Here is a 27,985-nt window from a genome sequence, read left to right on the forward strand (position 1 = left end):
ATTATAAAGGGCATCTATACTCACTTCCTCGCAGTCATCGGATTTAGTCATTTTGTGTCTGTCAGGATGTTTTGTGGTTTTGCACACGTGATGTCTTAAGTCAGAAATGGCCTTCTTATCCTCCCTCTTTTGCCACTTTTAGAAACCTCTTGTTACATTTTCTGATGCCATGGCAACCTGCTGAGGGCTTGTTGTTTAAAATCGTAACAAGTTTGAGAATGTAAAATAGCTTACAGATACATAATGTATTTCCCCTTCTGTAAGTGTTACCCCTTCTGCTTCTGAAATTTTTTGAAGATGAAATGAGCACTGATGTCATTTACCTTTAGTGCCATTGATTACCAAGGAAAAAACAACACAAATGCGATTTGAATGGGACATGATGGGAACAAACTATTTTTAAAAATGGCAAAGTTTAAAATCCTCAACAAAAGGATTTGTAAAGAGGTTTAGAGATGGTCAAAAATGTCAAATGAAGATTTTATAAGTATTTGTTGGCTAGCCTTTTCTTTTTATTGTGTCCTTTTATGACTCGTCTTGCATGAATATACCTGCCCTTATTGAATAGATTGTACTGTATAAATCTGAATGTATATACCTTAGGCTTCTATACATATGCTTCTTATCATAACTATGGGATGAACTATTCCCATTCTGTATTCAGGTGCGTGCATGTCAGCGCCACTAAGTCTGTACATAAGAGGGGCGCCGATATGGCCACAGGGAATGTTGACTTATTTTTATTTTCTAATTATTTCTGACAGAAGGTGAGAGGATGAGTTACCATAATACAAATGAAAGCCTAAAAGAAGTTTATATGTTGGTGGAGTTATTGATTTTAAAACAAATTATTTCTTTTTTTTGTGTATGTATTATGTGTACTGAAAGAATAGAGAATTGAGATGTGATTATTTATTGCTTCTGATGAATTAAAGTGTCCTTGCAGTGAAGTGGTCTCTGTGTACTTTTTTTAACATCTGTTTCAACCACTCATTTGATCAAAGTAATGAATGATATTTACCAGAGTTATATATTACTTAATACATTAAGTATGACAACTACAATATCTATGAGAGATGCCAGAAGAACCCCCCACCCCCCCCCAAAAAAACACATATTACGTTTGTAAGAGGCCTTATGAGGACGGATAACGTGCAAAACTGCAGGTTGTCGATCAAATCTGCGGTATGAACAAATTATTCATAACAATGAGTGCTAAAAATAACTCTAGATCTCAAAAACACGGTATGCTCATTTTTGTGGATGAATTTTCATTCAATGCAATTCATAGAAAGGGAAAAGAGTGCAATGACTTGATGCTGACAGCTAGTTCAATGTAAATTCTGAAAACAAGCAACCTGGTTATTATGTTAATATAAAACGATGCATGCCTGCTAAAAATAGAATACAGTACGAAACGCGTCACGTTATTGTGCCTTTTATATAACATGGTGTATTTCCATATTTTCATTAAGCGTGTGTATTTGTAATGAGAGTATGTTTGCGTGGAGGTACAGTCGATTTGACTTATGCAACGACGTCCCAGCCGGTCCCGTTACAGTTACACGACTTGAATTGGCGTACGTGGGTACTACTTTCAGGGAGTAAACGTGAGGAACGCGATGTGAAGATTTGAGGTTGTGCTTCGGTCGTGAGAAAAAAAAACTAAGATGGCGTCTCATCAAGAAAGATAGAATGGCTTGAAGAGAGTAATGATGTTGGTCAGGAAATGATTGATAACGACACAATCGATGACGTTTAGATCCTCGCTTACTATTAAACGAAGTGCTGCACAGTATGTTTTGAACCCGTGTGTGTGACTAAGCGGAGTAAATGGAGAACCGAGGCTGGGAGAAAAACGGTCAACTTTGCTAGCAGCGTCAAGCTAGCCAACTGGACCGAGCACAGCTGGCCGGGTTAGCTCTCCACCAGTCATCACAACAACAGAGGAAGGAGAACGGCCACCGGCCCTAGCATTCCCCGGGACATCGAGGTGTCTTCGGGTCAGTCACGGGAACGCAACAGCTCATTGTAGTACAAATTACTGCATGTGGCTCATCTTGTTGTATCTAACATAGAGACTTGTTACATGTGTGTGTGTGTGAGAGTGACGTTAGCTATCTGGTTTAACGGCACCGCCTGGTTGAGTGGGTACGCTAGGTTAGCCTGTCTGCGTGTATGTGGTTGAGTTCAATCCACAGCGGTTTAGTCAACGTTAGCTAACTGTGCTAGTTAGCGTTACCTAAAGCCGTGGGAGGCGATGTCACTGGGCAGGGTAAAAATGGAGGCCTCGATGCTAATGTTAGCTGGAAGTGGCGTTATCGCCTGTGATAAATGAACAATGAAGACCAATACACCCCGCGGGTAACCCAATAAATTAATGACACCTAGCTGACCCACTTCAAGTCATTTAGTTGGCTACATTTCTTTTTTTCTTCTTAATTGTTTTTGTCGAGACTGTCACTGGAAGGTAAGGTTAGTTCTAACGTCAGTTCCCCCAAGTTTATGAGCTAATTGTAGTTAGCTAACAGTTATCAGTTAACTAATATTTGTATTATTGAGTAATGTTGATTAGATGCACACGGACACTTTACCGTTACCATTATGTGTTGTCATGTGTCTCTTTAGAGGGTATTAATTAATCCAGCCAAGCCTCCTCGCGGGCAGTGATGCCTCCATGGCCTTCTATACCTTGTGGGTTCATGGCCTCCACGCCATTGTTTGTATGAAGGCCTTTGAAGAAGATGACAAACGTGTTACTGTAATCCCAAAATCACGTCGACAAGGATGTCTTTTTTTCGTTGCAAGTAATATACTAGGAGATAATTTAATAAAATAGTCTTACTTGGTAACTCGTGTGCTAACACCTTTGCTCAATCGATTTTATTTTGAATGTGCAAACTGTACCACTTGAGAAACACGATCAGCTCTATATTATAATCTGATTGTTGCTCAGTTATGCGATTGTAAAAGCACTACCTACACTTTTGCCCTTTTTTCACCCTGAACCTTTTAGATTCAGCAGAGCGTGGTATTTGTTTTGTTGTGTCTGGTTTTGGGGGAGGGGGTTTTCACACGGACCACAGGGATTTAAAAGAAAAAATCATTATCTCCGGATTATCTATGTCTCTTGTTATTTGCTATTACTTAGTCTAAGATTTAATGGGAATGATAAACTACAAAACATGCAGAGGAGCTATTCACAATAGTACAATGCACTGCCAGACCAGGAAGTGGTTTGAGCAAGAGTAAACAAATACAAGCGACTTGTGTAGTAGCTTTGTGAAATGCTTTTTCATTTCTTATACACTGATCCCTGGTACTCACTGTGTGTGTACAATCTGTTTACATTGATTTGGAACATTTCTTGTTAGTTATGCTTTCTATTATTTTTCTGAAAAAAGATCTTGGCCTATGAACATTAGCGTCAGAAGTATTCGTTTGAGTTTAACTTTGTATTTGTTACAGCACTCAGGACTTCCCTATGGTATCAGTAATCAAGAAAAGAGAACCACGCAGAAAAAAAAACAATCCAACATACATGTAGTTAAAAGGCTCAAGACTAAACTTTATTGTTGTCCATTGACAAGTTTTCTGTTTTCTAACTTCCTGTTGTCAGGGCAATGGAGGGGGAAGAGTTTGTGCCTCCACCGGAGTGTCCAGTGTTTGAGCCTTCATGGGAGGAGTTTCAGGACCCACTGGGCTACATTGCCAAGATTCGTCCAATTGCAGAGAAGTCTGGAATCTGCAAAATTCGTCCTCCACCGGTAAATATTTGCTGATGCTGATGCATGGATTTTTGTGAAATGCTCACTGTGTTTCATGTGTCCCATTTGTAGCACGGATAGGATTTTTAAGTGTTTAAGTCAAGTGCTAAGTAAAAAGTGTGTGGGCCCTGGCGATAATGACGCCATTGCGCTCCTTGAATGTTAGAGGTCACCATTGCATGCCTTTGCTCCCCATCAGGACTGGCAACCACCGTTTTCAGTAGAGCTGGATACATTCCGGTTCACACCTCGCATCCAGAGGCTGAATGAGTTGGAGGTAACTTTCTCTCCTTTCCCTTAAATTGTTGATTAATAATTGAAGCTGACAATGGAGTTGTCATAGTACTCACGGTGTTCCCTCCTGTGTCTACTTTTAGGCGGAGACCAGAGTGAAACTTAATTATTTGGACCGCATCGCCAGGTTTTGGGAGGTCCAGGCATCCTCCTTGAAAATACCCCACATTGAACGGCGCATCCTTGATCTCTTCAGCCTGTCAAGGGTAGATATTGAATACATTATTTGTACTTTTTAAATGGTAATTATCAGCTAGATATTTTTTCTAAATGATCTTTTCCTGTTCCAGATTGTGACGGATGAAGGAGGATTTGAGATGGTCTGTAAGGAACGGCGCTGGGCTCGCGTGGCCCAGCGGCTCGGCTATCCTCCGGGCAAGAATATTGGTTCTCTGCTGCGCTCGCACTACGAGAGGATCGTCTACCCCTTTGAAGTGTTCCATTCCGGTGCCAGCATACCGGTACCACTCTACACATTCCTTCCACTGTCCTTTTGTGCTCCCAGGGTTTACAAGTTAATAGAAACCCCCAAAAACCATTCTGTAAAGAGCACACGTAGTAACTGTTTGATGTAATGTGCACTTTCTTTTGATCAGAATCCAAAGACATTCATTTACATGTTATGTGTTTTCATATAAACTTTTAAATTCTTTTCTAGAATTGCAAGCCAAAGCACTATGATGGGGAGGATGTGGACAAAGAGTACAAGCCCCACTCCATCCCCCTGCGACAGTCCGTGCAACCATCTAAAACCAGCAGCTACGGCCGCAGAGCAAACCGCTGCCAACCCGACGTGAGTGAGAGTTTCCCTTTGTACTTGTCATTCAATCTATTTGCATACGTCTATAACCACTAACCCTGTACTGAACTGTGCTCCGGTCACTGAAATATGCTTTTTGGATGACATATCTGTGGCGTGGGAATGAGAGCGGGCTGCCTGCCCTGCTTAAGGTCTTAAGGCTCTTTAACAATCAGGTTTTTCAGGACGGTTTTCCCACGAAAAGTAAAGCTCGCAGTTTCATTTGAATACACACAGAGGTTCCACTAAATAATGTCGCAGCTACAGGGTGCTTCTATGTTGTGATAATGAGAAATTGTTTTTCCTGGACTTAAAAGCTCAGAATACAACAGATGTGCTCGCTATGTGATGATTTGCCTGTTCAGCCAAACGATCAACGACAGCCCTCCCGTCATCACAGGCAAACTAGAAGTCAAGCCAGCAGTCGACGGGAGAGTTTGTCCGATGGCGATCTTCTGGACAGTGCCGCGCTGTCTTGTTAACGTTCTTCCTGTGCTTATCCTTGTGTTGCATTGGTTTCAGTGGCGGCGCCTGGAAGATGTGCATTGAGCTCATCCCTGCTTGCTTACTCTCCATCCCGCCATTGCTGCTTTGCTACACTCTACTCCTTTGGCTCTGCTCTTTTTGTTGTTGTTGTTGTTGTTGTTCTGCTTCATTCACCCCTCACTGGTAGACACGCCATTGTTTACTCCATGAGCCTCATATTTTCACGCAGCTTTTTGTTGCGTTTCGTTAATGGAACCAATGCACAGTTCTGGAGTGGCCGTTATTCCGTGCTCTCATGCTGGTTACGTGTATTCCACCTCCTTTGTTCTCCATGGGGACTGTTGAGTTGCATTCAATCAACGCCTGCTTCAACATACTACATGCCTAACAAACAATGGGATTTTATTCCCATTTAGCATGACTGATAAACATATCCAATTCAATGTCCAGCTGAATCACCTTTTTAGCTGTTGGCATCAACTTGTAAGGTCACGGCTGAGATAAAAATAGTACTGTTGCCTGAAATAGTTTGCCACATCCATTGGCCTGCAAACTGAACCAAACTTACCCTTTCCTTTTAAATGATTCAATCCTATCCAACAAATTACTACACATACCAAAAATATACCTAGTGCTGAATTTTAAAGTAATATTTCAGCATCTACATCCACATGTCTTTGGCTCTGTGTTTTCCCGGATCTCCCTCTTTCTCTCTCATCTGTTCCCCTCTTGTCTTGGTTTATTTGTTGCTGTTATTGTCTCCCCTTGCAGGGTCCAGAGGATCTGGCCCCCCATCCTCTCACCACTGGCTCTCAACTGATCCCTGCGGTACTGCCTCTCGAGCATACGAGCTCTACTTCCACCCCGCTTTGCTTCTGCCTCTTTTCTTTCACCGCCTCACCCCCTCTGATGCTGCTTACATGTTGTTGTTTTTTAACTAACCACTGAAACGCACCTCAACTCATAACAGGGTCACATAACCTTTTGAAAAATGGCAGCTTAACAACAATAGGGAATGCAAGTTTTTAAATGACCGTTAAATCCCAGATCTAAACCGGACAAGGCGAACCGAGAGGGCGATATCCCTGACGGGTTTCTATAGTTAATGATTCATGTTGGACAAAGGGGTTTTTGGTGCCTTTTCTGTGGGATTTTTAAGTACTATATTATAATAACAATCCTGCTAATTTGAATCCCAGCGTCAATATAAAACTAATGTGTTAAATCTCCTAACCAGCACACACACTTTTAGTAAATCCTGCATCGGCTAACCCCTTCTTCTCGTCTGGTTGGGCTCCCTTTCACCCGAGCTTTGCACTCGCGCTTTGTGTGTGTGTGTGTGTGTGTGTGTGTGTGTGTGTGTGTGTGTGTGTGTGTGTGTGTGTGTGTGTGTGTGTGTGTGTGTGTGTGTGTGTGTGTGTGTGTGTGTGTGTGTGTGTGTGTGTGTGTGTGTGTGTGTGTGTGTGTGTGTGTGTGTCAGCATAGCGTCTACCAGTGTGGCTGCACATGTTCTTATGTAGTCGCACAGAATAACCTTTTTTTGGTTTCATTTGAAAGGCGTTTTACGTGCAGAGTACCAGTTGATAAATCACTTATCTGAGGCTTTCAAGGTTTATTGAGCCCTGATGATCTGATTGATTGTCCAGGCTTCCAAACCCTCTTCCACGTAGTCCTGAGATCAACAAAGTTTGGTGGCAATGAGAGGCCAGTTTTTTGTTGGTTTGTTTTTTAATTTGGAGAGAAACAATACAAAGATGGATGTTAGCTAAAGTTGCAGGACTGAAGAGGGTGCAATTTCCATACAGGTGGAAAACGTGCGCTTCTTTTGAAATCCAAACGCTTTAATGGTATGTTTTTTTTTTTGTACCAGATTTTCTGCCATGTGGCACTAACAAAGTTGTCATGACATTCATTCATTTTTGTTTTGGCAATACAAGTTGCATTCTAATGTGCTGTGCACAACTCCGTAGAAGCCAAACATCACCCAGATTAGAACCTACCGGCATGTCTGAAAGCGCCTTCCATTGGTGTTAAGTTAAGATTCTCTGAGTTGGGTTTAGATCTGCTGACATCCGATGTTACATTGCTGATTGCACATGTGTTGTCGTCTGTTTCCAATCACGTGGCATGAAATGAAAGAAGCCTTCACTACAACACTAAGTGTCACTGCGTTAGTAGCATTGTGTTTGACTAATGTCTGCAAACAAAATCCCAGAAATATTTCCACAGAGCTTTGCAATTATCTTCCCCCCCGATGTCTCCACACCACCAAAGGCTGCAAGGATACAAAGGATTTGTCCCTTTAATGTATTAAAAAAGGTCCCCATGGGCTGAGAACAGGTTAAAATATGCCTTTAGTTGTTAGTCAGAGGAAATGTGACCATGGATCACAAATCGTGGGTTTGAGATAAAATCAGAGCAGCAAAATGCAAGACCAATTGAAACATGAGTATTTAATCTTTCAAGACAAGTGTGTGTGTGTGTGTGTGTGTGCAAAATAGTGTCTAAAAACAACTTGTGTGTTCTAGTGGGGGGGGTCTTAACATTGAGGCTTTTGCTGTGATCGCGGCTAACTTCCTTATTTTCTGACCAAGCATACTCCCCTCTTGTGACGGCTTCGTTGTGCTCTCTACCCGTCCGAGCTGCGTTTGGTCCTAGATCCTCGCTTGGTTCTGTGCTTTTCAGAGTGGTGTTGTGTTCCTCTGCCTTTTTTTTCCTGACGAAAATGTTCTTTTGTCCAAAGCCTGAACCCACGGAGGAAGACATAGAGAAGAACCCGGAACTGAAGAAGCTTCAGATCTACGGCGCAGGGCCCAAGATGATGGGACTTGGACTAGTGGCGAGGTACAAAGGCATCAGGAAGAAAGGTACGTCACATGACCACAACCATGTTTCAACACCTTTTCAGGCGCACGCAGTTAAAGCTACGTCTATAAATGTCAGCGTAACGATGAGAAAACTGGGCATCTAGACGAGACAAAGCGTCAATTATTGGCGCGGTTGAATAAATTGTGGGTATTGGAGGGTTTGGAAACAGTTCAGCTGCCAACTAAAAAAGAATACCAATTGGAGTACAGGCCATTGATCCCGCCCCCTGTTTTGTTTGTTTTTAGATGAACTGCCTCAAACTGTAACCATCAAAGAAAGCGTTTCTCCCGCTCCTGGTGATCCTTCGGTCAAAGCGGAGTCACTGGAGCCCCCAGAGAGGCAGAGCGACGGAGGCACATCCAGCCCCCAACCGCCCCCTGCTGCCGTCAAGGTGAAGACGGAGGTGAAGAAAGAGGAGCCGGACGTAGCGGCTGGTAAGAAGGAGGAGGGCGCCGTGACAGATGGACCGTGTACCAAAATGACCATGAGGCTTCGACGCAACCTCGGCAACCCGCAGAGCGTAAGTAGTCGTAAACGTCTGGTGGGAGGAACTGCTGTCTTGGCGCTGATGTGCGCTGCGACGCGGAGGACAAACGGACCGCCAGCTGGTAACTCCAGTTTGTCCCCTTCCCAAAGGTGGACTCCTTTGTGTGTCGGATGTGCGGTCGGGGAGACGACGACGAGAAACTCTTGCTGTGTGATGGTTGCGATGATAACTACCACACCTACTGTCTACTGCCCCCCCTCACCGACCCCCCCAAGGGGAACTGGCGTTGCCCTAAGTGTGTGGCAGCGGTGAGTAGAGACGTTATGGGTTTCATACCAAAATGCTAATTAGTTGAATCATTGTTTTGTTAAAACATATAATATGACAAATTTAACAGCAGAGAATATATTTTGTTAAATCTAGTATAGAAAAATATTTTCCAAGATTGTTTTTCATCAGATTATGGTAAAATACAAAGGTTGAATAAGTCAGAATGCATTATATCATTCCTTTGATATGCAACCATAAAATGGGTACCATCATCACTGCTTTAATGACGTTGCCTTGTCGAAGTCACAGAAGTTAGTTTTTTTTCTTTCTAACCCACGAGACAAATCTCCGTTTTGATCCTCTCTTTACGACTCTTTCAGGAGTGCAAGAAAGCCCCGGAGGCATTCGGCTTCGAACAGGCCACGCGGGAATACACTCTGCAGAGCTTTGGGGAAATGGCGGACGCTTTCAAAGCGGATTACTTCAACATGCCGGTTCATGTAAGCGGGGCCGCTCAGGACGTCGCCTGCTCGTCACGAAGCACATCTCTGATGATGCCAGCCACTGACCCTCTGGCCTTTTGTGTCGGTGTAGATGGTTCCCACTGAGCTGGTGGAGAGAGAGTTCTGGAGGTTGGTCAGCAGCATCGAGGAAGACGTGGTCGTCGAGTACGGCGCGGACATCCACTCCAAGGAGTTCGGCAGCGGCTTCCCGATGAAGAATGGCAAGAAGGAGCTCACAAAGGAGGAGGAGGTACGCACATTGTTGTGCTTTCTGTGAAACGTTCGCTTGAAGGTTCATCGAGGTTAAAGTGAGCTTACAACATCCTGCACGGGATTGAGATGTCAAAGACGCTATAAATGTATCCTTATTTATGTCCGTGGTGCTCTTAATAATATTAACCTAAAGTTAACTGCAAAGTTTGTATTTCATATTAATCTTGGCTCCAAATAAAATCTCATCTCAAAAGCTTAGCTCCCAAAGTTAAGATGGACCGGTTTAATCTTAATCTATCAATGAAGGATCGATATAATTTGCAGGCCACTGTTCTGTGCCTGTCTGATCAAAATGTATTTCAAGTGTAATGTGGCTCATTATTGTAAAAAATATACAGTATTCTTAGAGTAATGGTGTAGTTAACACTGTTCAGGTTATTTAAAACCGTTTCATAATCCTCCAGTGCCTTCTCTCTCTCTCTCTCTCTCTCTCTGTTCAGGGATACGCCCGCAGCGGCTGGAACTTGAATGTGATGCCCGTGCTGGAGCAGTCCCTCCTTTGCCACATTAACGGAGACATCTCTGGGATGAAGGTGCCCTGGCTTTACGTCGGCATGGTGTTCTCGGCGTTCTGCTGGCACATCGAGGATCACTGGAGCTACTCCATCAACTACCTGCACTGGTAAGGAATCCTTTTGGTTTCTTAAAACTTTGAGGATGCTGCCTGGAACGGTAATTTGGGGGAAATACTCCAACCGTCCCTCTCTTTCCCCCGTCTCATCGTGCCTAGGGGTGAACCCAAGACGTGGTACGGGGTTCCTTCCGTGGCGGCCGAGCGACTCGAGGAGGTGATGAAGAAGCTGACGCCGGAGCTGTTTGAGTTTCAACCTGACCTCCTGCACCAGCTGGTCACCATCATGAACCCCAACATCCTCATGTCTCACGGTGTACCGGTCAGTCTCCCCTCAAACGCTCAGCACGCGCCGCAGCCACGCGGACGCCTCCGACGTTGTCTCCTGGCTGACTTCGGTGCTTGTGTCCCTGCAGGTCGTTCGCACCAACCAGTGTGCCGGTGAGTTCGTCATCACCTTCCCCAGAGCCTACCACAGCGGCTTCAATCAGGGATACAACTTTGCTGAAGCCGTCAACTTCTGCACTGCCGACTGGGTACGTCTGTTTACGTCTCCTGTTGGATTTTTAACATCGTTCCCCCGACGCTGCCGTGTCAACGTCCCTCTTCTCTCTCCCGCCCAGCTGCCCGCTGGCCGTTCCTGCATCGAGCACTACCGGCGTCTCAGGAGGTATTGCGTGTTCTCCCACGAAGAGCTCACCTGTAAAATGGCGGCCAGCCCAGAGAAACTAGACCTCAACCTGGCGGCGGCTACACACCGGGAAATGTTCATCATTGTTCAGGAGGAGAGGAAGCTGCGGAAGGGTCTGATGCAACGGGTGAGACGCCACACTGGATCCCAGAGATTGTTTTCCTCTCAATTTGTGTATCCATTTATTCACTCAACTTGCTGTTTGCTGATGTCCAATGAGAATGCGGGAAGTCTGATTGTCTGATCAAAGACTGGCGCTTAACCTGCAGGGCATCACTGAAGCCGAGCGCGAGGCGTTTGAGCTGCTGCCCGACGACGAGAGGCAGTGCGACAATTGTAAGACGACGTGCTTCCTCTCTGCTCTGGCCTGCTCCAACTGTCCCGAGAGACTAGTGTGCCTCTATCACACTCAGGACCTGTGCAACTGCCCCTCTGAAAAACTCTACCTCAGGTATTTAGCTCTTTTTCAGAGTGACAAGTCCTTTTTTTTTCTTCTTTTTTTAATTAAAGATGATGTTTGTTCCATTGTCTGATCTGATCTCACGACATAATATTATCTCATCTCCTCACTTTCAGATACAGATACACCCTTGATGAGCTGTTGGCCATGTTGCATAGACTAAAGGTCCGGTCTGAGTCCTTTGATTCCTGGGCCAACAGAGTGAAAGAGGCACTTGAGCAGGAAGAAGGAAACAAGATAGGTGGGAAATCAACATGGCTGTTACACCTTTTTAGAATTTGTTTCAGAAGGAAGCAACATTCGTGGTATAACCAAATGATTGTGGAATTTCAGGAATTGAGGACCTGGAGAGGCTGAAGGTGGAAGCGGCAGAGAAAAAGTTTCCAGACAACGAACTTCTGCGGAAACTCAACACTGTTCTTAAAGACATAGAGCGCTGCCAGCTGACCAGTACCGAACTCCTCAGCAACCCAAAGACCGGGTGAGACAGATCGCCTGCTTAACATTCACACCAACTGTTGCGTTCCATGCGCTCACTTTTTCTTCTGTCCTTCAGTGAAGGCAAGATGACTTTTGCCGAGCTGAAATCCTTGGTAGAGACGATGCAAAACCTCCCCTGTGTGATCACCCAGCTGGAGGAGGTGCAGGTGAGACGTCCCTCTGGAGTCAACTAGCTGCTGTCTTTTGGGATGTGATCTAAAAAAAAAAAAGTCTTGAGCTTAATTAAAACTTCTTATTCACCTCTGTGCCGTCTGATCTTCAAGGTGGTTCTGCGGACGGTGGAGGAGTTCCAGAGCCGGGCTCAGTTACTGGCCAACGACAGGGACTGGAGGCGGGACTCTGCGCCGCCCGAACAGCTGCAGGCTTTGCTGGCGCAGGGGGCCGAGCTGCTGGTGGTGGTGCCGGAGTGTGACCTGCTCCGGGGCCTGAAGGAGCAGGGCCACTGGCTCGCCGAAGTGAGGCGCACCCTGGGCACCGAGGGAGGGGAAAGGCAGGAGGTGACGTTGGAGGTTTTGAGGAGCCTGATGGAAGCCGGCTGCAACGTTCCCCAGAGCGCGTCCGTGGAGACTGCCATGGCGGAGCTTCAAGAGCTGCTCACCATCGCGGAGCGTTGGGAGGAGAAGGCACAGATCTGCCTCGAGCAAAGGTTAGACCCGACAAGCTCAACCGTACGCTTCAGTCGAGGCTTCGGCCCACCACTACGTAACTTTGACGTTTCCACGTGGGACTTTTGTTCCTGCAGGCAAAAGCATCCCCTCTCTACACTGGAGGCAATAGTAAACGAGGCCCAGCTGATTCCAGTCAAGCTGCCCAACATTCTCGCTCTGCAGGACTGTCTCACTCGGGCACGAGCCTGGGTAACGGACCTCGAGGAAATCCAGGTAGCAAGAAAAAAAACGTTGTTCTACACACTCTGTTGTGGTGCGATTTAGAATTTGATTCGAAATACCCCAAATTGCAAATTTTGCTTCAACTTGGTGCTTTAAACATTGCTATTTGTGTCTTTTCCTTGTTGCAGAACGGGGAGCATTACCCATGCCTGGACGACCTGGAGGGCCTGGTGGCCATCGGGAGAGACTTACCGGTCTTCATGGAGGAGTTAAGACAGCTGGAACTGCAGGTAGCCAGCGCTCATTCCTGGAGGGACAAGGCCACCAAGACCTTCCTGAAGAAGAGCAGTCAGCACAGTCTGCTAGAGGTGGGCGACTCGAAGAAACTGAGGAGTTGTTATTGCATTTTGCTCTTTATCATGCGCTGATGAACTCTGGTGTGGCCCCTGCAGGTGTTGTGTCCCTTTGCGAAAAGGAGAGCGAGGCGAGATGGGGTGGCGCTGTTGGACGAGCCTTTAGATGATTCGGATACCAACACCGTGGGCCTCTCTGCTCAGGACCTCAGGGACCCGGCCGCCATCGTGAGTTTCTTGGGCATCGTTTTTGAATGACTAGTTTTGAAATACTAGTTTAGTGCGTGAACATGTTCTATGCACCTGGTCTCTAGGTGATGGCATTCAAAGAAGGGGAGCACCAGGAAAAGGAGGCCCTTCTGAGGTTACAAAAAGTGAACCTGTACAAATCTGGACTCAACGCCGCGAGCTGCGAGGAGACCATGGAGGAGGAGGAGAAGGAGAACGGCAGGTGGGAGGACGCCATGGAGACGGACACGTCCAGCCACTCTGAGGACTCGGTCAAGGGCAACGGCCACCACGCCGGCCCACCTCAGCCGGTGTGCGTGTGCACCGGTCAGCCTCGCGCGCCTCAACTGCGCTGTCACCTTTGCAAGGACTGGTTCCACGGGGGCTGCGTCCCCTCTCCCGCCCTGCTCCCTTCCTCGGGTCCCCCGGGGAACCCGCTCTGCTGGTGGGACTGGGACTCGCGCTTCCTGTGCCCGCGGTGCCAGCGGTCGCGGCGCCCCCGCCTGGAGACCATCCTGGCGCTGCTCGTGGCCCTGCAGCGGCTGCCGGTGCGTCTGCCCGAGGGCGAGGCGCTGCAGTGCCTCACGGAGCGGGCCATCACCTGGCAGGGCCGCGCCAAGGAGGCCGTGGAGACGCCGGAGGTGCAGCTGGCCCTCCAGAGGCTGCAGGAACTCAAAGAGACGCTCCAATGCGACGCCGAGGAGAAGGAAAACGCGGGGCAGGAGTCACAGGGGAGCGCCGTGATTGTTCTGTCGGACTCCGAGGGAGGGGAAGCGGAGGAAGGAGTCATCGATCTGACGGACGAGAATTCCCCAAAAAAGAAGAGCAAGGAGAGCAACAGCGGCAAGGTGAACACCTTATTGTGACTCTTTCTCTGATGTTAAGCCAGAAATTTGAATAGCAAAAATGTGCAACTGAGCCAAACATCTCCAACCTGCCTGTTAAAACAAAGCTTGTGTGCCCACAGGCCGAGTGTGAAAACGGCCTCAGCCAGAAGTCCACTGTTACAGGTAAGATGGCGTCTTGATTGTTAACCAAATGTCCAACGTAATGAGACACGAGTCCTCACAGCATGTCTCCGTGTGCTCCTCCTCGCTCAGGCGTGGGATCTCTGCTGCCGCTGCTGCCTTTGCTCAAAGGCCAGGTAGTGGAGCTTTTACCAGCAACCAAAGTCCAGCTGGAGGAGCTGCAGCTGGAGGGGGATCTGCTCGAGGTGTCCTTAGACCAGACGCTCATCATCCACAGAGTTCTGCAGGCTGCTTCCGTTCCACCCAGAGAAACGCTGCGCACGCTCATTCAGGTCAGCAAAACCATGTGGTTATTTCAAATACAGTATTCATCATGATGGACCTCGTCACGGAGATATGAAATCACTTGGATCTTGATGGAAGAATTTGACCGCATCGCCCCGCCCTATTTGTTTAGTGTTATTCACTTAAGTTTATCCTTAAGGCACTACCACAGTCTTCTATGTTTCTGCTGGTACAGTACATGTGGCCCTAGTTAAATTATAACCGATATGAACTTTAAGGTATATCACATTCTTTTCTGGAATTAAACGGATGCATTTTGATGAGCAGATGATGTAGCGTTGGTATCATTTGTAATCGGGCTGTATCAAACAAAAGTAATGTCTGACTGATCTTTTACTGGGTTGAAACTCCAAATTAGGCAATCGTGTTTGTTTATTGTTGCATTTTTGGTAACGAGGCCTCAAATTCCCCTCCTCGCTCCCCCTCCCTCAGATTGAGCTGGAGGAGCAGAGGCGAACCAGCCGCGGACGCGCCAAGGACTCCAAACGAAAGAGGAAGAGCCACCGAGGGGGCAGCGGGGACGCGGCAGGAAAGCGCTGCCTGGACACCTCGGAGTCAAAGAAAACCTGCCCGCTCAGCATCGCCCCCCCCCCTCTGTTACCTGTCCAGACCGGTCCTGAGGTAACTGACCCCTTCTGGCCGGCCCTCGCCGCGCCGCTTTAGTCTTGATGCCGAAGCTTTATTTGAGGCTTGTCTTCTTTCTCTTCCCCCCCCCCCCCCCCCCCCCCCCCCCCCGACAGATTTTGTGATTAGGTCGACGCCGGATCTCCGTTTAGACGGAACTGTCTGAGGTGGAGAGCCAAGGGACAGATCATTCTGATCATTCTGTGCCAGAAGACAAGTTATTGAAAGATGCAGGACATCCCCATCCCCGTACCCGACGTCCCCCCCCCCTCCTCCTTCATTCACACCTCCAGACACTAACAGAGCAAAGACTCGACTCTTCTTCTACACTCCACCCTCCCAATCATGAACTCAGCCATATCTCACACGTCTTTTTTATTATTTCAGACTCTGTCTTACCCCACCGTATATATATTATTTCACCGCCTCGGACACGTTTTTCCTGTGAACATATTCAGACTGTTAATGGACCGAAGCGGGACTCACGGCAATAGGAGTGTCTTTTTCGGTCTGGGGTCACTCGGTGTGCTTCGTAATTCCAACTGTATTCAATGTTAGTTGAAGCGAAGCGGGTGGAGGTCTGATAAGCTACCGGGTGTATTTAGACCGTTCTGTCTGGGCATGGATCCTGAGGCTGAGGTACAGCAGAAGGATTTGACTGCTTTTTGACAGCAGCATCGTGGTTACACTCGTTTATTTTTTTTAGTTGTACTGAATCTTGTGTTTCATGCTGTTTTGAGGGAACGTGCATTTTGAATAAACAGTCAATTTTGGGAAGTGTTAAAAACAGGCATTAGTGTTTTTGGTGCTACTTTCCCAAAATGGATATCTGTACCTCTTAGCTTTGTCCTACCTTTCCTCCCCATGATTCCAATTTTTATTTTTTTAAGAGACCGTTCCTTTTTGGCTCAGAATTGATTCTTTTCATTTTCTCCCTCCCTCGTTCTCTTATCTGCAAATGAAGGTAACTTCACTGTAACTCACTTGTCGCAACTTATTTTGTTTCCTGGGTTCAAATATTATTATTATTATTATTGATATTACATACAGTTGTTGTGAGTTTGTGTAAACTTTTCATTTTACTGTTGCCTTTGTTTCTTTTCACTCTTGTTAGAAAAATAAAGGTTTAGAATTGTTTAGGACACGTCGACTCATTATTTATCAACTTTGACTCGTATCAAGAACAGTGACACGAAACAAAGTATTATGATCACAGCGTTTATTTAGAAAAGCTTTCACTGGAAAAAAGGCCGACACCACGATATTCAACAAGTACACATTGTTTTCATTGACTATGCAAGAGGAGCAAGTTAGAAAGACGCACACAAACACAGTATGTCAAAGGCTTTCAGTTTAAAAAACCCATTTCTGCCTCCATATCAAACATGCATTAATTAAGTGAGCTCCGGTGACTGGGTTTTCTGAACATCACGCTGTTGTCGTTGAGATTTGCTTTAACTGTAATAATCCAGAGGCTGGTTCCCAGAGTTCATCGTTTAGAAAAGTCACCTTGAGAAGGAAAAATCCACAGTCCACGAAGAAGGTGTAGACCCAAACTATGGATTCTGTGGTAGAGAAGAACAATCTTTCTTTGCAATGGAAAAAAACAAATACATTTGCATACTGTCCAAACTCATTTGTTTGGGGGAGAAACGCCTTTTAAATGTCAAAGATGTTTTATTAATTTCAATGGTTGCTTAAATCAATGAACTGTGCCCTTTTTAAATAAAACAAGTTTTTGTGCTTCATACAACAAAGGGTGCTCTTTAAAAAAAATCTGTGCTTCAACCGTTTTTCCTTGTATCGCTTTGCAAATTGTGCTAAAGAGTCAAGTCTGACAGGAAGGCACCGCTCAGCTCTGACAATGTCTGCTGCATCACAGCAAAGGAGCAGTTATATAAGAACAAGAATGGAACAGAACATGGAACTACATCTCATTGGCACACACCTAAATGTCTTTTATGGACACTTAAACAGTTCCATGGCACTTCTTTATGTTTTCACAGCTGCGTGGTTGGTTCTAAGCCCCACTTTTTAGAGAGGCCTGCGAAGCTGCTCTAATGTCCTGCAGGTGGTGCTGTCGCTCTCTGCAGGAAGGTGTGGTGTCGCATTTCCAAATGTACTTCCTCAGAATACGAAGCGGGCGAGTGTTCAGTCCGTTTACTCCCCCACCCACATAGGCTTTTTTTGGGGGGGGGCATTGACCGTGTGACGTCTGGATTTGAAAAGTAAGATGGGTGCCATTCTTAGCGCACCGTGAAAATGTTTATTAAGATCCATTCAAACCGGACGAAATGAGGGGCGACAGCGTATATAAAACACACAGAATGTAAGTAAGCATCATTGTACAAACGGTCACTTTTGCCGCCTTCCCGAAATGCAGCTTTGATTGAACCATCTTCTAAATGTGTGTAGCGGCCTCTGCGGTGACGTACACCGCTACCGGCAGCCACTTCTTCTCCAATCCAAACCCTCCAATCCAAAAGTCCCTCAGACCGTGGTGACGGACAGCAGGGGGTTATACACCTTCTTCCCGTCAGCCGACCTGGACCCGTGGGCCAGCAGCTCCTGTATCGTGATCCAGTTGTCCAGGATCCTGCGGCTGCGCTTCTTCACGCTCCTGCGGTGGCACAGCTCCAGGATGGAGGTGGGCTCCTGCTGCTGGGTCGACCCCTGCTGGCCCCCCTGCTCCCTCTCGCGCTCCCTCAGGCAGTCGAGGCGGCTCTGCATCATGAACTCCCTGCGCCGCCGCTGCTCCCGGGCCTTCAGCAGCTGCCGCTTGCGCTCCTCCTTGCTCCAGTAGCGGCCCATCTTCATCTCGCTCACGGCGTCGTCGTCCGTCGTGGTGCCGCTGCGCTCCTCCCGGATCTTCATGGCGCGCGCCTTCAGCAGGCTGTCGCGCACGGGCCGCTTGGCCACGTAGCGGGAGCCGTCGCTGCGGATCTTCACCTTCCACTCCATGCGGGGGAGGGAGGAGGCCGGGGACAAGGGCGCCTGGCCGGCGTCGCCGCACGTGCTGCCCAAGCTCATCGGGCTGCCGTCGCCCCACGTCTCCGCGCCGCCCTCCCCGGGGGGAGGGGAGGAGGAGGCCGGGGGCGGCCTCAGCTGCACGCAGCTCAGGTAGTGCTGGGCGGGCCTGGCGCCCGGCTGCCGGCGGGACAGGTACGGGCTGTTGTCCGCGCTGCGCCCCCCGGGCTGCTCGGCGATCCCGTTGGCCCTGGGGTTACGCCTCACCTCCCCGTCCGAGCCCCGCCTGGTCCCCCTGTCGCGGGGCAAGGGGCCGGCCTTGGGCCCGGGGCTGCACGCCTTGGCCTCGCCTCGTCTCCTGTGGGAGTGCGGCGAGTAGGGCTGGTTGAGGTTGGTCCCTCTCTCTCTCTGCCGGGTACAGGGCGCCGGGCGAAGGCGCTCTCCCCTCTCCAGGCTCTGCGTCGCGGCGGGGGGGGGAGGGTGCTGTTCGGTTACCAGCGGGGTGCTCCTGCAGCTTTCCCCTCCCGTGTTGTAGGCACTCGTGGTGTCCTTATCGGAGCGCTCCCTCTCCGGCAGCTCGTTGATGTCCGACAGGGCGTGGTGGCAGGACTCCTCGCTCTTGTCCTCCGGGGGCCAGGCCTTCAGGCACCGCTCCCTCAGCTGCTGCATCTTCTGCGCCCTCAGGATGTTGCGGCACTTGAACTCCAGGTGGCGCAGCTCCTCCTCCAGGAGGGCCATCTCGTGCTGCGTCAGGCCCTCGTTGCGGTTCACGTCCAGCGAGACGCCGTCCCCCGCCGCCGTCCCCTGACCCCCCGCCGGCGCCAGTGCACCGCTGACCTTGTCGTAGTAACACTTGATCTCCAGGAGCTCCTTGTACCTCTCGCACTCCTCCTCGGTCAGCCCGGGCATCATCATTCTCACGGGATCGGCGGCGTAGGCCCTCTCCAACCGCTCCACCTGTTCCAGCCCGCAGCAGTCCAGCCCCAAGAGGGAGTCGGTGCTGAACTGCAGGTCCTGGGAGTGCAGCAGGGGCGGGGTGTCCCCCCGGCCGGACAGGAACTTGCGCATGCTGCCCGGCGTGTTGGTGGCGTTTGTGTTGGAGGCGCTGGTGTGGTCGTCCGCGAGGAGGTCGTGCTCCGAGGACTCCTCGTAGCGCGTGCTCTCGTCGGTGCGGCCCACCCCGCTGTCCAGCTCCTGGCTGTTGCTCAGCACCTTCAGCAGCCCCCCGGGCGAGTCCCTGCCCAGCGAGCGGCCGGCGAGGACGCCCCCTGGCCCGAGCCCCAGGGCGGGGGCGCCGTTCCTGGCCCCGTGGCCGCCGGGCAGATGGGCGGCGTTGTCCGGGGTCTCCGGGTCCAGCTCATCTTGATCCAGCTGGTTGTCGTTCTGGCGGAGAAGGAGAAGAACAAAAGACAGCAGGAAAAGCATCCATCAATATAAAAAGCCTGTGTATCTGAATGTTTTTAACGGAATGTAACAATATATTTTATCATTTAAACGGTTTACACACCGTAAACTGTAAATAAGTCAACCATATATATGGTCAGCTCACCTGCTATTTACAGATGAAGCAGATATGGATCATTTTCAGTGTAAACAAATGGATTGCAGCCGATGTGAGAGACGTTCTCCTGTCGGCCACTAGATGGCGCCATTGCCGTGTGAGACAGGGTTTCAAAGAGCTTGTGTTGCATTTGGAAATGGAAACAAAAACACTCCCAGCTCATGTTCAGACCGCATCTTTCAAGATGAATAATACTTGATTGTGAATTGTTGTTTGTGAGCGGTTTACTTTGCTCTATTGATTGGCATCCCCTCATCAAATGGAATGAAATGAATAACTAAACAACTCCCTCTTCTGAGCCCGGGTGCTTTGGGCTAATTGGCTTGATTGGAAAGCGAGTTGCGCTGCAGACTACAGACAAAGTATTGATCATCTTCACTCCTATTCGTCGACAACCCCTTCTGTTCCCTCATGACAACAGATCAGGCTTTAATCTCTGCTTGTGGATCCCCCCCCCCAGACACACCCCGATGCCTCTCCGTCCTCCGCTCGCTCTCTTGAATCTTAATGCGAGGCCGGTGCCTCAGCAACATAAATCTGGTCAGCCTGCAGATCTCTCGCAATGCGAGGACATTTAAACTGAGGACAGGTTTTTGTGTGTGTGTGTTTGACTTTGAATATTTAAATCTACCCTTTAGCCCCCTCTGCACTGTTGTATAGGCTCAGAGACATATGGTCACCAATGAACACCTGTCTAACACGTGTCAACGTTGCTATTCACAAGGTCATTTAACCAGACCTGTGTCAGCGCGGCGCATGTTGTTACAGTGCCCCCATCATCTTCGTTGGGGAGGGTGACCTTGAGGCGCACGCGGTGCAGCGTTTGCACAGCGAGTACAAGCTCGGTTTGCCCCTCCCTTCACACTATCTGTGCACTCATCATGTTCTCGCTCCGCTTTGCTCTTCGGGCGCCGTGCAGCTCGCTGCGGCAGTAGAGTTGTAACCTCTGGCTACATAATGAGCGTCTTTGTCCTCGGGTCGGCATTCGTACCTCCATCTCGGGCCGCGCAAGCAGCAGGGAGACATTGGTGCTGTCCTCTCTGGTGAGAATAGCCACTGCCTCCTCCCTATCCTGGATGTCCACACCGTTTATCTGAGAGAGGACGAGGAGGAGGAGGAGGGGGGAAAAGAAAAGCCCCGTCACACCGGGGCGAGACTCAATTAAATGACCTGATTCGGTAAAGACATAAAAAGTAAATGAAATACGCTTATGAAATGATTGGCGCACTATAACATGAGAACGAGGGTGGATTAAGAGGGACTTGAGTTTTGTGGACCAGGGGTTATCTTACACTTCAGTTCCATCCATTACATAGCTAAAGACACGATAAAAAGCCATTCTACAACCCTGTAGTATTGCTAATATCATTTAAAGGAATCCAGTACATTAGGGAGACTTGCACCTGCAGTATTCTGTCTCCTTTGCGGATGCGCCCGTCTATTGCAGCGATGCTGTTTGGGTTCACCTGGGAAAGAAAAGAAGGACTTTTGTTTTTTTTAGGAGTGAACAAGAAACAAGAGTAATAACGTTACTGAGACCGAGGAACATCCTGTTCACCTCGCCCACGTAGATCCCCGGGTCGTCCTCGTCGTCGGTCCTGTAACACACCGTCAGCCCCAGTTTGTCCTGCTGCCGAGACTTGTACAGCGCCACCTCCTGAACAGGCAGAGAGAAGAGCGAGGCGGTCAGACGGACAACCCCGGGGGGGGGAGGGGGCTTCGAAGGGCTTCTCTCACCTCATATTCCAGCTCGTCCTGCCTGTCCACTTCATGCTGAGCGATGTCAAAGTAGTCGCTGGGGTCGTGGTACACGGGCTCCACGAAGCTGAGGACGACAACATTGCGGACATGATGCATTCGGCCATTGGGGCAACGTGGGAACAGAAGGTGCACGGAGGTCCCCCCCCCCACGACTAAACCACTCACAGCTCGTTGAGCAGATACGGCTCCGGCAACGGCGGCAGCGGAGGGGACGGCGGGGGGTCGGGTGGGGGTGGAGCCCCACAGGGATGCTGGCTGCTCTTGCCCAGAGTCAACATATGCTGGAAGCTGATGTCCGTCTGGGTGCAGCTGTCCACGCAGTCGGCCGTACCCACGGCCCCCGCCGACCGTGCCCCGCCGCCGGGGGCCCCCGCCAGGGCTGCGCGTCCGCGGGCCCCCCGTCTCAGTATGTTGGACAGCACAGGGTCCCGTATGTCCAGCGTGGGGTCGCCAGAAAGGCGGGAGAGGTCCTTTCCGTTCACCTGGAAGACACGGCCGAGGTCCGAATGAGAAGGAAATGACCTTCCGGTAAAAGAACTTAAAGTATGTGATAGGGAAGCAAATCCCTGTCATTTAAAGCGTTAGACACATGTCACGTTGTCCTCCTTCATTTTAAAACCTGGGATTTGCCAGCTTCTCTAAAAGAATGAATTCAGCAAATTTGCAAGAACCAGAGCGAGACTTAAAGAGGGGGCAGCGAGGGTCACTGAAGAAATGAAACTACAGCGATGGCGACGTGGTGGAAAGTACATTTAATCAAGTTCTACACAGATTTAAATCGCCCCCCCCCCACATTGTTGGTGTACGCTTTTTATGCCACTAATTCCTCCACACAGGTGTTTCCTGTCGCGCTGATTAAGCCCCCAGTCGGGAGTGCGTTGGAAGTCAAATAACATGACGTCTAACGAGGGGGGGGGGGGGAGACATGTCCTCCAATCAGGAAAGGGAAAACACCTGTGTGGGCGGACGGACGGAAAGTGTTACTTCGACTTAATTAAGGCGCACTTCTTCCACCACTGCTGGGGGGGAGCACACGGGGTCAGTTTCATCTAAGCAGGCCCCTCCTGGCTCACAGGAGTGAAGCGGCCCTCATTAAAGGGACAGCACAGAGACAAACTGGGTTCGTCACCACGTGACACAGAGCAGGGAGCTTCATACTGAGACCTTCGTTCGGCCGTCGGCGTCAAAAGAGCAAAACGTGTCGCTTATGTGACTCTTCTGTGGAGAGAGAGAGGGGGGGGGGGGGGGAAATCAGGGAAACGGGGGAGTTACACAGCTTTGTGACATTGAATGGCAGGAAAATAAAAATGTGTTTTCATTAAGGATTGAACCGGAGGAGGAAAATATTCAAGTCAACAGCCACAGAGATAGAAATGGTTTTTTTTACGCCTCTTGAAAGCCTTTCTGCGAAATACTCTTATCTTTCTTTTGTGTGAAATCAGAAGTGGTTTCCCATGCAAATGTATTTAAATTAGTTTTTTGGGGAAACTACTTTAAAACTCCCTCAACAGGGGCCTCAGTAAAAAGTAATGCATTGCAAATTCTGCTGTATATGCTGCTTGTGTAAACTAAAGCTCTTCCAGCTGACACATACAGTCGATTTTCATCACTTCTCTTCGAAAACCATTCGACATTGAAGTTAATTTAAACCTTACTCATTTATGTGTATATACAGTTGAAATAGATGTTATGCACAGACGTCTCACAACTCATTATTTGGTACAGTCATGCATGCTCCCCAGAGGATCCCCTCACTTCCTCCTCGTGCCACCATCAATCAGAGCATCGAGCATCATTAAAACATTAAAACCACATTTTCTTTTTCAAATCAGCAGGTCAACATTCCAATTAGTTCAATGACTCGGCCTATAATCTAGACATTTTGTTTGTGCTAATACTAATTAACAAATGTTAGCATGGTAGCACTTTCAAAATGAACATATAAGAACTATGACCCGGTGTGGCTCAATAGGCTCTTGGTTGAATTTGAATAGAAATTAAATTAACTATTTTTCCAAAGCACTCATGAAAACAAATTGAGTCCCGCTGATGTCATTACAGGACGTTTGAGTGTCATTCACGCCGCACTCTGCCTCTGACCTTGGCCGTCTGCGACTGCTGACATCTTTACTGCCTCGCCCCCCCCCCCCCCCCGCTCTGCTTTGTCCCCTTCCAGTAATTGCACATCAAATCAATGTTCCCCCCGGTGCAGCCGAGCTCAACAACTTTCTTGCCACGTTGAGCCCATGCTCCCCCCGCCCCACCACCATCACCACCAGGACCCCCACCCTCGGGTCCTGCTTTTCCGTCGTGTTTTCATGCTCATCTTAATGTTCCCTTTCCTGCTTTCCCCAGGTTCTGTTTTTCTTTAGCGGTGCCGCCTCAGCAGTTCTGTCCTCCCCGTCCCTTCCCCGGGGGGGGGGGACGACATCTCCCACCCCTGAGTCGGCCCATCTCTTTTGTGTGTGTGTGTGTGTGTGTGTCCTTCCTCCAACTAATGTACCCTCGTAAATCGTACTGTCTCTCTTAATGATCCTCTCCTCCTTGCGTGGCCTGTTGGACGAACCAACTCTGCGTCGCTTCGCACGAGAAGCAGAGAAAATCCATGAATTCCTTCAGAAAAGGTCACATTTATTTGATCTTTTTCACCAAACTGCAGGAGGTATCAGCTGATTCTGTGATTCTGACCACAAGGTCCAGCTCTCCAGGATCAGAGAGATGCTGTTAGTGGCTTTTCTCTAAAGCGAGTGACGGCTATGAATACTGAGAGAGGGAGAGGGGGGGGGGGGTTCTCATTCATTATCAATGAGAGGTGGGCGGAGGGCGGGGGCCGATGCCTCGGAGATGAAAGACATGCGACGAGTTCAAAGTGTAGAAAAGAGAAAGCAAAGGCAGGAAGATGCTGAAGGAGTGCAGGGGGGGGGCGTGGAGGAAGGGATGTGGGGGGCATGTAATGATGCAGGAAAAATGCAGAGTGCGCACACACACACACACACATACACAAAATGAAGGCTCGTGGGAAATTGCTAAGTGGTTGATGCATAGTTAGTATTTTTCTGAAAGCCCTTTTTAAAAGAGCAAATTAATTGCGTGTGCTGTACAACAGGCGGAGATGGAAAAGAAGAAGGGGGAGGGGGGGGCAACTCCAAAGTAACGCACAATATTAATAGAAAGAAAATGAAGCCCCGTTATTATTGGACATGGCTACAATCCGAATAGGTTTTGGGTGCTCGCTCCTTTTGATTGACGCACGCTCCTGATCTTGAATCTAGAACCGATTGCTCTTCCTCAGTGTCCCGGATGTTGGTGTGCCAAGGTTGAAATCTTTTGGGTTGAATATTGTAACCTCCATTTCTGTTGCGGCTGAATATTTCAACATTTTTTTTTTTTTTAGGTTGAATTTTTTGCGGTGTTTTAATCTTGAAAAACATTCAGATACATAATTTCAATGCATAAATATTCAGTGCTAGAAATTCAATCAACTTTTTATTTCAACCCCCGATGGCACAGAGTTGCTTCCATACTTTGACACTTTGCTCAGTGTTTGTCCAGATATTTGTTTTCTAATAATGTAGTCAGGGGTCCACCTTCAGTGTGCGTGTTCCTGTGTACACATGCACGCAGGAACACGCACCGATTTAACTCCTCTCAGCTGATCACAATTGATCAATTTGCCCGTTTGTGGCTGTCAGAGGGTTTCTTCAAGGTTTGTTCAATGACGCCGGTTGCCATGGTAACAGCGTGCTGCTTTACGGTGATGGAGGAGAGAAAAAGGGAGTGGCTGCAGGGCTCGGGGAGGAGTGGGGGGCTGTTTACTGTCTGTGTGGGTCAGGTATACTACAAAATGTAGGTCAAATGCAAAATGATGCTAAAAGAGGTCATTTATCAACTGAACAACAATGTGCCTTTTTCATCTGGGCTATTGGAGGCTAAATTCATCAGAAACATGCCAATGGGTTTGAACCAATCACCAGTGTGCAGCGCATGTGTAGCAGAAGCCCAATGTATAATGCATGAGCTTTATTCCTTTGGTAAGAGAACCAACTGTTTTTGTTGGAGGCAAATTTAACAGCCTGGTTCCCCGTTAAATGCAGCTGTGTAATGCTGCATTTATTGTCTGAAAACACTTACTCGTGGACTGCATCTAAATCTAATTTGAAGGTGTAATTATACTCAATAGTTAAGGAAAACAGCTCCGAGCTGAAAACCTCGAAAGGCCGTGAAATGTGTGCACGGGGGGGGGGGGGGTTGTGTTCTGTTTTTGTTAAATAATTGCACACAGTATACCTCAATCTTCTCTTTGGCATGACCTGAGGATTAATCAACCATCATGCTCCTCTGCCTCTCTGCCCACAATGCCATTTCAGGCTCACCAGACCACAATATATGCACCCCCCAAAATTAATAAAAGAGACCTGCACTACACAACCTCCATTCACAAAATATATTTGCATGCCACATGACGACTCGCACAGCTTCTCCTCCACTCGTCGCCACGCCCGAACCACGTGAAGCACGTCTGCTTCTGGGATGACGGACGTGTGGCGACACATTGCTGACCTCACATTGCTGGATCGGTTTCCTCTTGCTTTGTAAAGCCACGAAGGGTAAACAGCATCATTATTTTGCCTATTCTCCCCCCCCCCCCCCGTTCCCTCATTATCGTGCCTCTATTTGGACTCTTGTCTCCATTCCCCCGTTTTTTTCTTCCTCTTGGCATCGCCCCCCGCCACCAGATGCAGCCCGATTAACTGGCCCGCAGCCCGACTCCGGCCTGCTGCCCGAGGCTCCCGGTGCCACAGATGCCGGGAGGTGTTGCGCCGCGTTACCCGAGAGTGCCGAGCGCTGCACGTATCATGGAGTTAGTCAGCAGCAGCTTCCTTGGGGCGCAGCCACAGCCAGACGGGCTTACTCACGTGCAGTCTGTGGTCCCAGTTGGCAATTGGTGCTGAGGCTGTAACCGTAGCAACCCCTCTCTCCCATAACACTCTAGTCCAGCTTTAGCGAGCCATGTCTCCTGCTGCCTTTCGAGGCTCCTCAGGACTCTACGTTCTCTCGCTCTGATTATGATCACAGTGAATTGTCATTATCATAATTATCGGTATTATTGTCACTGATTGACTTTTTCAATATATAGCTTTGCCCAAAAGTGATCTCTTTTGGAGGGGATAATTGATGTACTCAAAATCTATACAAAAGGGTTACGAGCTCAGCAAAAAAATCCCATAATTGGGAATTAATATCAAACCAATGAGTCCTGTTCATTTTAAGAATTGCTCAATGATGTGGAACTATCATGTTGTGTGATATAACATTGCAACTATTTAAATTTGACTCAAACTGCTGCATTTTTTCTGCACTTTTTCCACTGGTTATTGGAAATATTATGTGTGAATTATTCAGTGTGTCAACGTGATGAGGTTCCTTTTTTTTGTTAACAGCAGACTTTCTTCTCTAGCTATTTTCACTCATGAAGTTGCATCACTGCAAGAAATGGCCAAATTAAGACGTAATAACTTTTTAAGGACACCAAAACTAAAATAAATGCTTTTTGCTTGAGGATGGAAGACAAGAAAATAGAACCGGGCAGATTGAGAGCTCACCTGGAACATGACCCTGTATTGTTCCTCAGGCTTTTGAACCACGCACATGTTGCACCCCATAGTGACCTTTGACACGGCGCCGGACTGCACGGGGTTCAGAATCGCCCCACTTGACCAGTTCTCACTCCGGGACTTTCTCTATCAAGGTCTTTGTCCATGGCAGTGGGAGAGCCCCACCCTCACTGCACTCTGCCTCCTTAGAATAACATGCAACGCATCCTTTGCCCGGGAAACACTTTGAAGTTTGTTTGGCTCGGTTCTCCTCTGGTCGATAGAAAGAAAATGACTTTTAATCCAAAGTGAATTCAAACGTGGGGATTCCTCTCGGGGCTGCACGACCACGTGTTTGTGTCGGTCTCCATCGCGGGAAGAACGTGGCTCGTCTGAGTAAATGTGCTTGTCGCAGATCGTCCAGTTTGAGCGGTGTCTCTGTAGGAACCCGGCTGGTTTTGCAGACTCGTCCGTTCTTTCAGGCAAACAGAACGCTGATCCAGTGACACGTCCCGTGCAGTGTGACACGTGTAAACTGCAGTACAGGGCAGCTTCGGGACCGCACCTCAGGATCAACGTATGGCTCAAGGAATTCCCTTATTGAACTTTCAGGTGAGGCGGGTCGGCGCTGGATACAAGAACCCCCAAAATCACGCACACAGCCGTCACGGGGGGGGAGGGGGGGGGAGGGGGGGGGGGGGAACAACGCGCGACGCTTCCAGCTACGAGCTCACACACGCTCACACATTTCCTGTAACTGTCAACAGAACTGCCATCGACGCAC

The 27,985-nt window shown here is 48.5% G+C and overlaps 2 protein-coding genes across 5 annotated transcripts; one reads left to right on the plus strand and one right to left on the minus strand.

Annotated features, from left to right (window-relative positions):
• The first annotated feature begins 1,628 nt into the window (after positions 1–1,628).
• On the plus strand, positions 1,629–16,460 carry kdm5c (lysine demethylase 5C). Of its 3 annotated transcripts, none has more exons than XM_062565890.1 (29): positions 1,629–2,003; positions 3,620–3,767; positions 3,967–4,044; positions 4,145–4,267; positions 4,352–4,522; positions 4,720–4,854; positions 6,118–6,174; positions 8,090–8,213; positions 8,460–8,734; positions 8,851–9,009; positions 9,352–9,471; positions 9,566–9,724; positions 10,188–10,369; positions 10,478–10,640; positions 10,735–10,854; positions 10,942–11,136; positions 11,279–11,460; positions 11,586–11,710; positions 11,803–11,950; positions 12,026–12,116; positions 12,234–12,616; positions 12,713–12,851; positions 12,989–13,168; positions 13,253–13,381; positions 13,468–14,209; positions 14,347–14,391; positions 14,482–14,681; positions 15,127–15,315; positions 15,435–16,460. In XM_062565890.1, the coding sequence occupies exons 2-29, from the start codon at positions 3,624–3,626 to the stop codon at positions 15,441–15,443; spliced, it is 4,767 nt and encodes a 1,588-aa protein (XP_062421874.1). In that variant the 5' UTR covers positions 1,629–2,003; positions 3,620–3,623; the 3' UTR covers positions 15,444–16,460. The 3 variants fall into 3 exon arrangements, with proteins under 3 accessions (XP_062421874.1, XP_037334786.2, XP_037334788.2); XM_037478889.2 differs by having other exon boundaries at positions 1,630–2,003; positions 13,468–14,229; positions 14,349–14,391; XM_037478891.2 differs by lacking the exon at positions 6,118–6,174 and having other exon boundaries at positions 1,631–2,003; positions 13,468–14,229; positions 14,349–14,391.
• Positions 16,461–16,522: 62 nt separating this feature from the next.
• On the minus strand, positions 16,523–27,882 carry LOC119222331 (PDZ domain-containing protein 4-like). 2 transcript variants are annotated; one of them, XM_037478894.2, is made up of 8 exons: positions 27,211–27,882; positions 22,772–22,825; positions 21,773–22,089; positions 21,584–21,671; positions 21,405–21,503; positions 21,250–21,312; positions 20,838–20,939; positions 16,523–19,668 (listed from the first exon to the last, which is right to left on the minus strand). In XM_037478894.2, exons 1-8 carry the CDS (start codon positions 27,268–27,270, stop codon positions 17,809–17,811), a joined length of 2,643 nt encoding a protein of 880 aa, XP_037334791.2. In that variant the 5' UTR covers positions 27,271–27,882; the 3' UTR covers positions 16,523–17,808. The 2 variants fall into 2 exon arrangements, with proteins under 2 accessions (XP_037334791.2, XP_037334794.2); XM_037478897.2 differs by lacking the exon at positions 22,772–22,825.
• Between the last annotated feature and the right edge of the window lie 103 nt (positions 27,883–27,985).

This window comes from Pungitius pungitius, chromosome 1, assembly GCF_949316345.1.
Source record: "Pungitius pungitius chromosome 1, fPunPun2.1, whole genome shotgun sequence".
Taxonomy (NCBI): Eukaryota; Metazoa; Chordata; class Actinopteri; order Perciformes; family Gasterosteidae; genus Pungitius; species Pungitius pungitius.

What these genes read in the sequence shown, in the direction of transcription:
- kdm5c (XM_037478889.2), top strand. Translation starts at nt 3,624, where the DNA reads ATGGAGGGGGAAGAGTTTGTGCCTCCACCGGAGTGTCCAGTGTTTGAG. An exon ending in AGCTCACAAAGGAGGAGGAG is followed by an intron (nt 9,725 to 10,187) that starts GTACGCACATTG and finishes CTCTCTGTTCAG; the next exon opens with GGATACGCCCGCAGCGGCTG. An exon ending in GGAAGGGTCTGATGCAACGG is followed by an intron (nt 11,137 to 11,278) that starts GTGAGACGCCAC and finishes CTTAACCTGCAG; the next exon opens with GGCATCACTGAAGCCGAGCG.
- LOC119222331 (XM_037478894.2), bottom strand. Translation starts at nt 27,270, where the DNA reads ATGGGGTGCAACATGTGCGTGGTTCAAAAGCCTGAGGAACAATACAGG. An exon ending in AATACAGGGTCATGTTCCAG is followed by an intron (nt 22,826 to 27,210) that starts GTGAGCTCTCAA and finishes CTCTCTCCACAG; the next exon opens with AAGAGTCACATAAGCGACAC. An exon ending in CCGTATCTGCTCAACGAGCT is followed by an intron (nt 21,672 to 21,772) that starts GTGAGTGGTTTA and finishes TGTCGTCCTCAG; the next exon opens with CTTCGTGGAGCCCGTGTACC.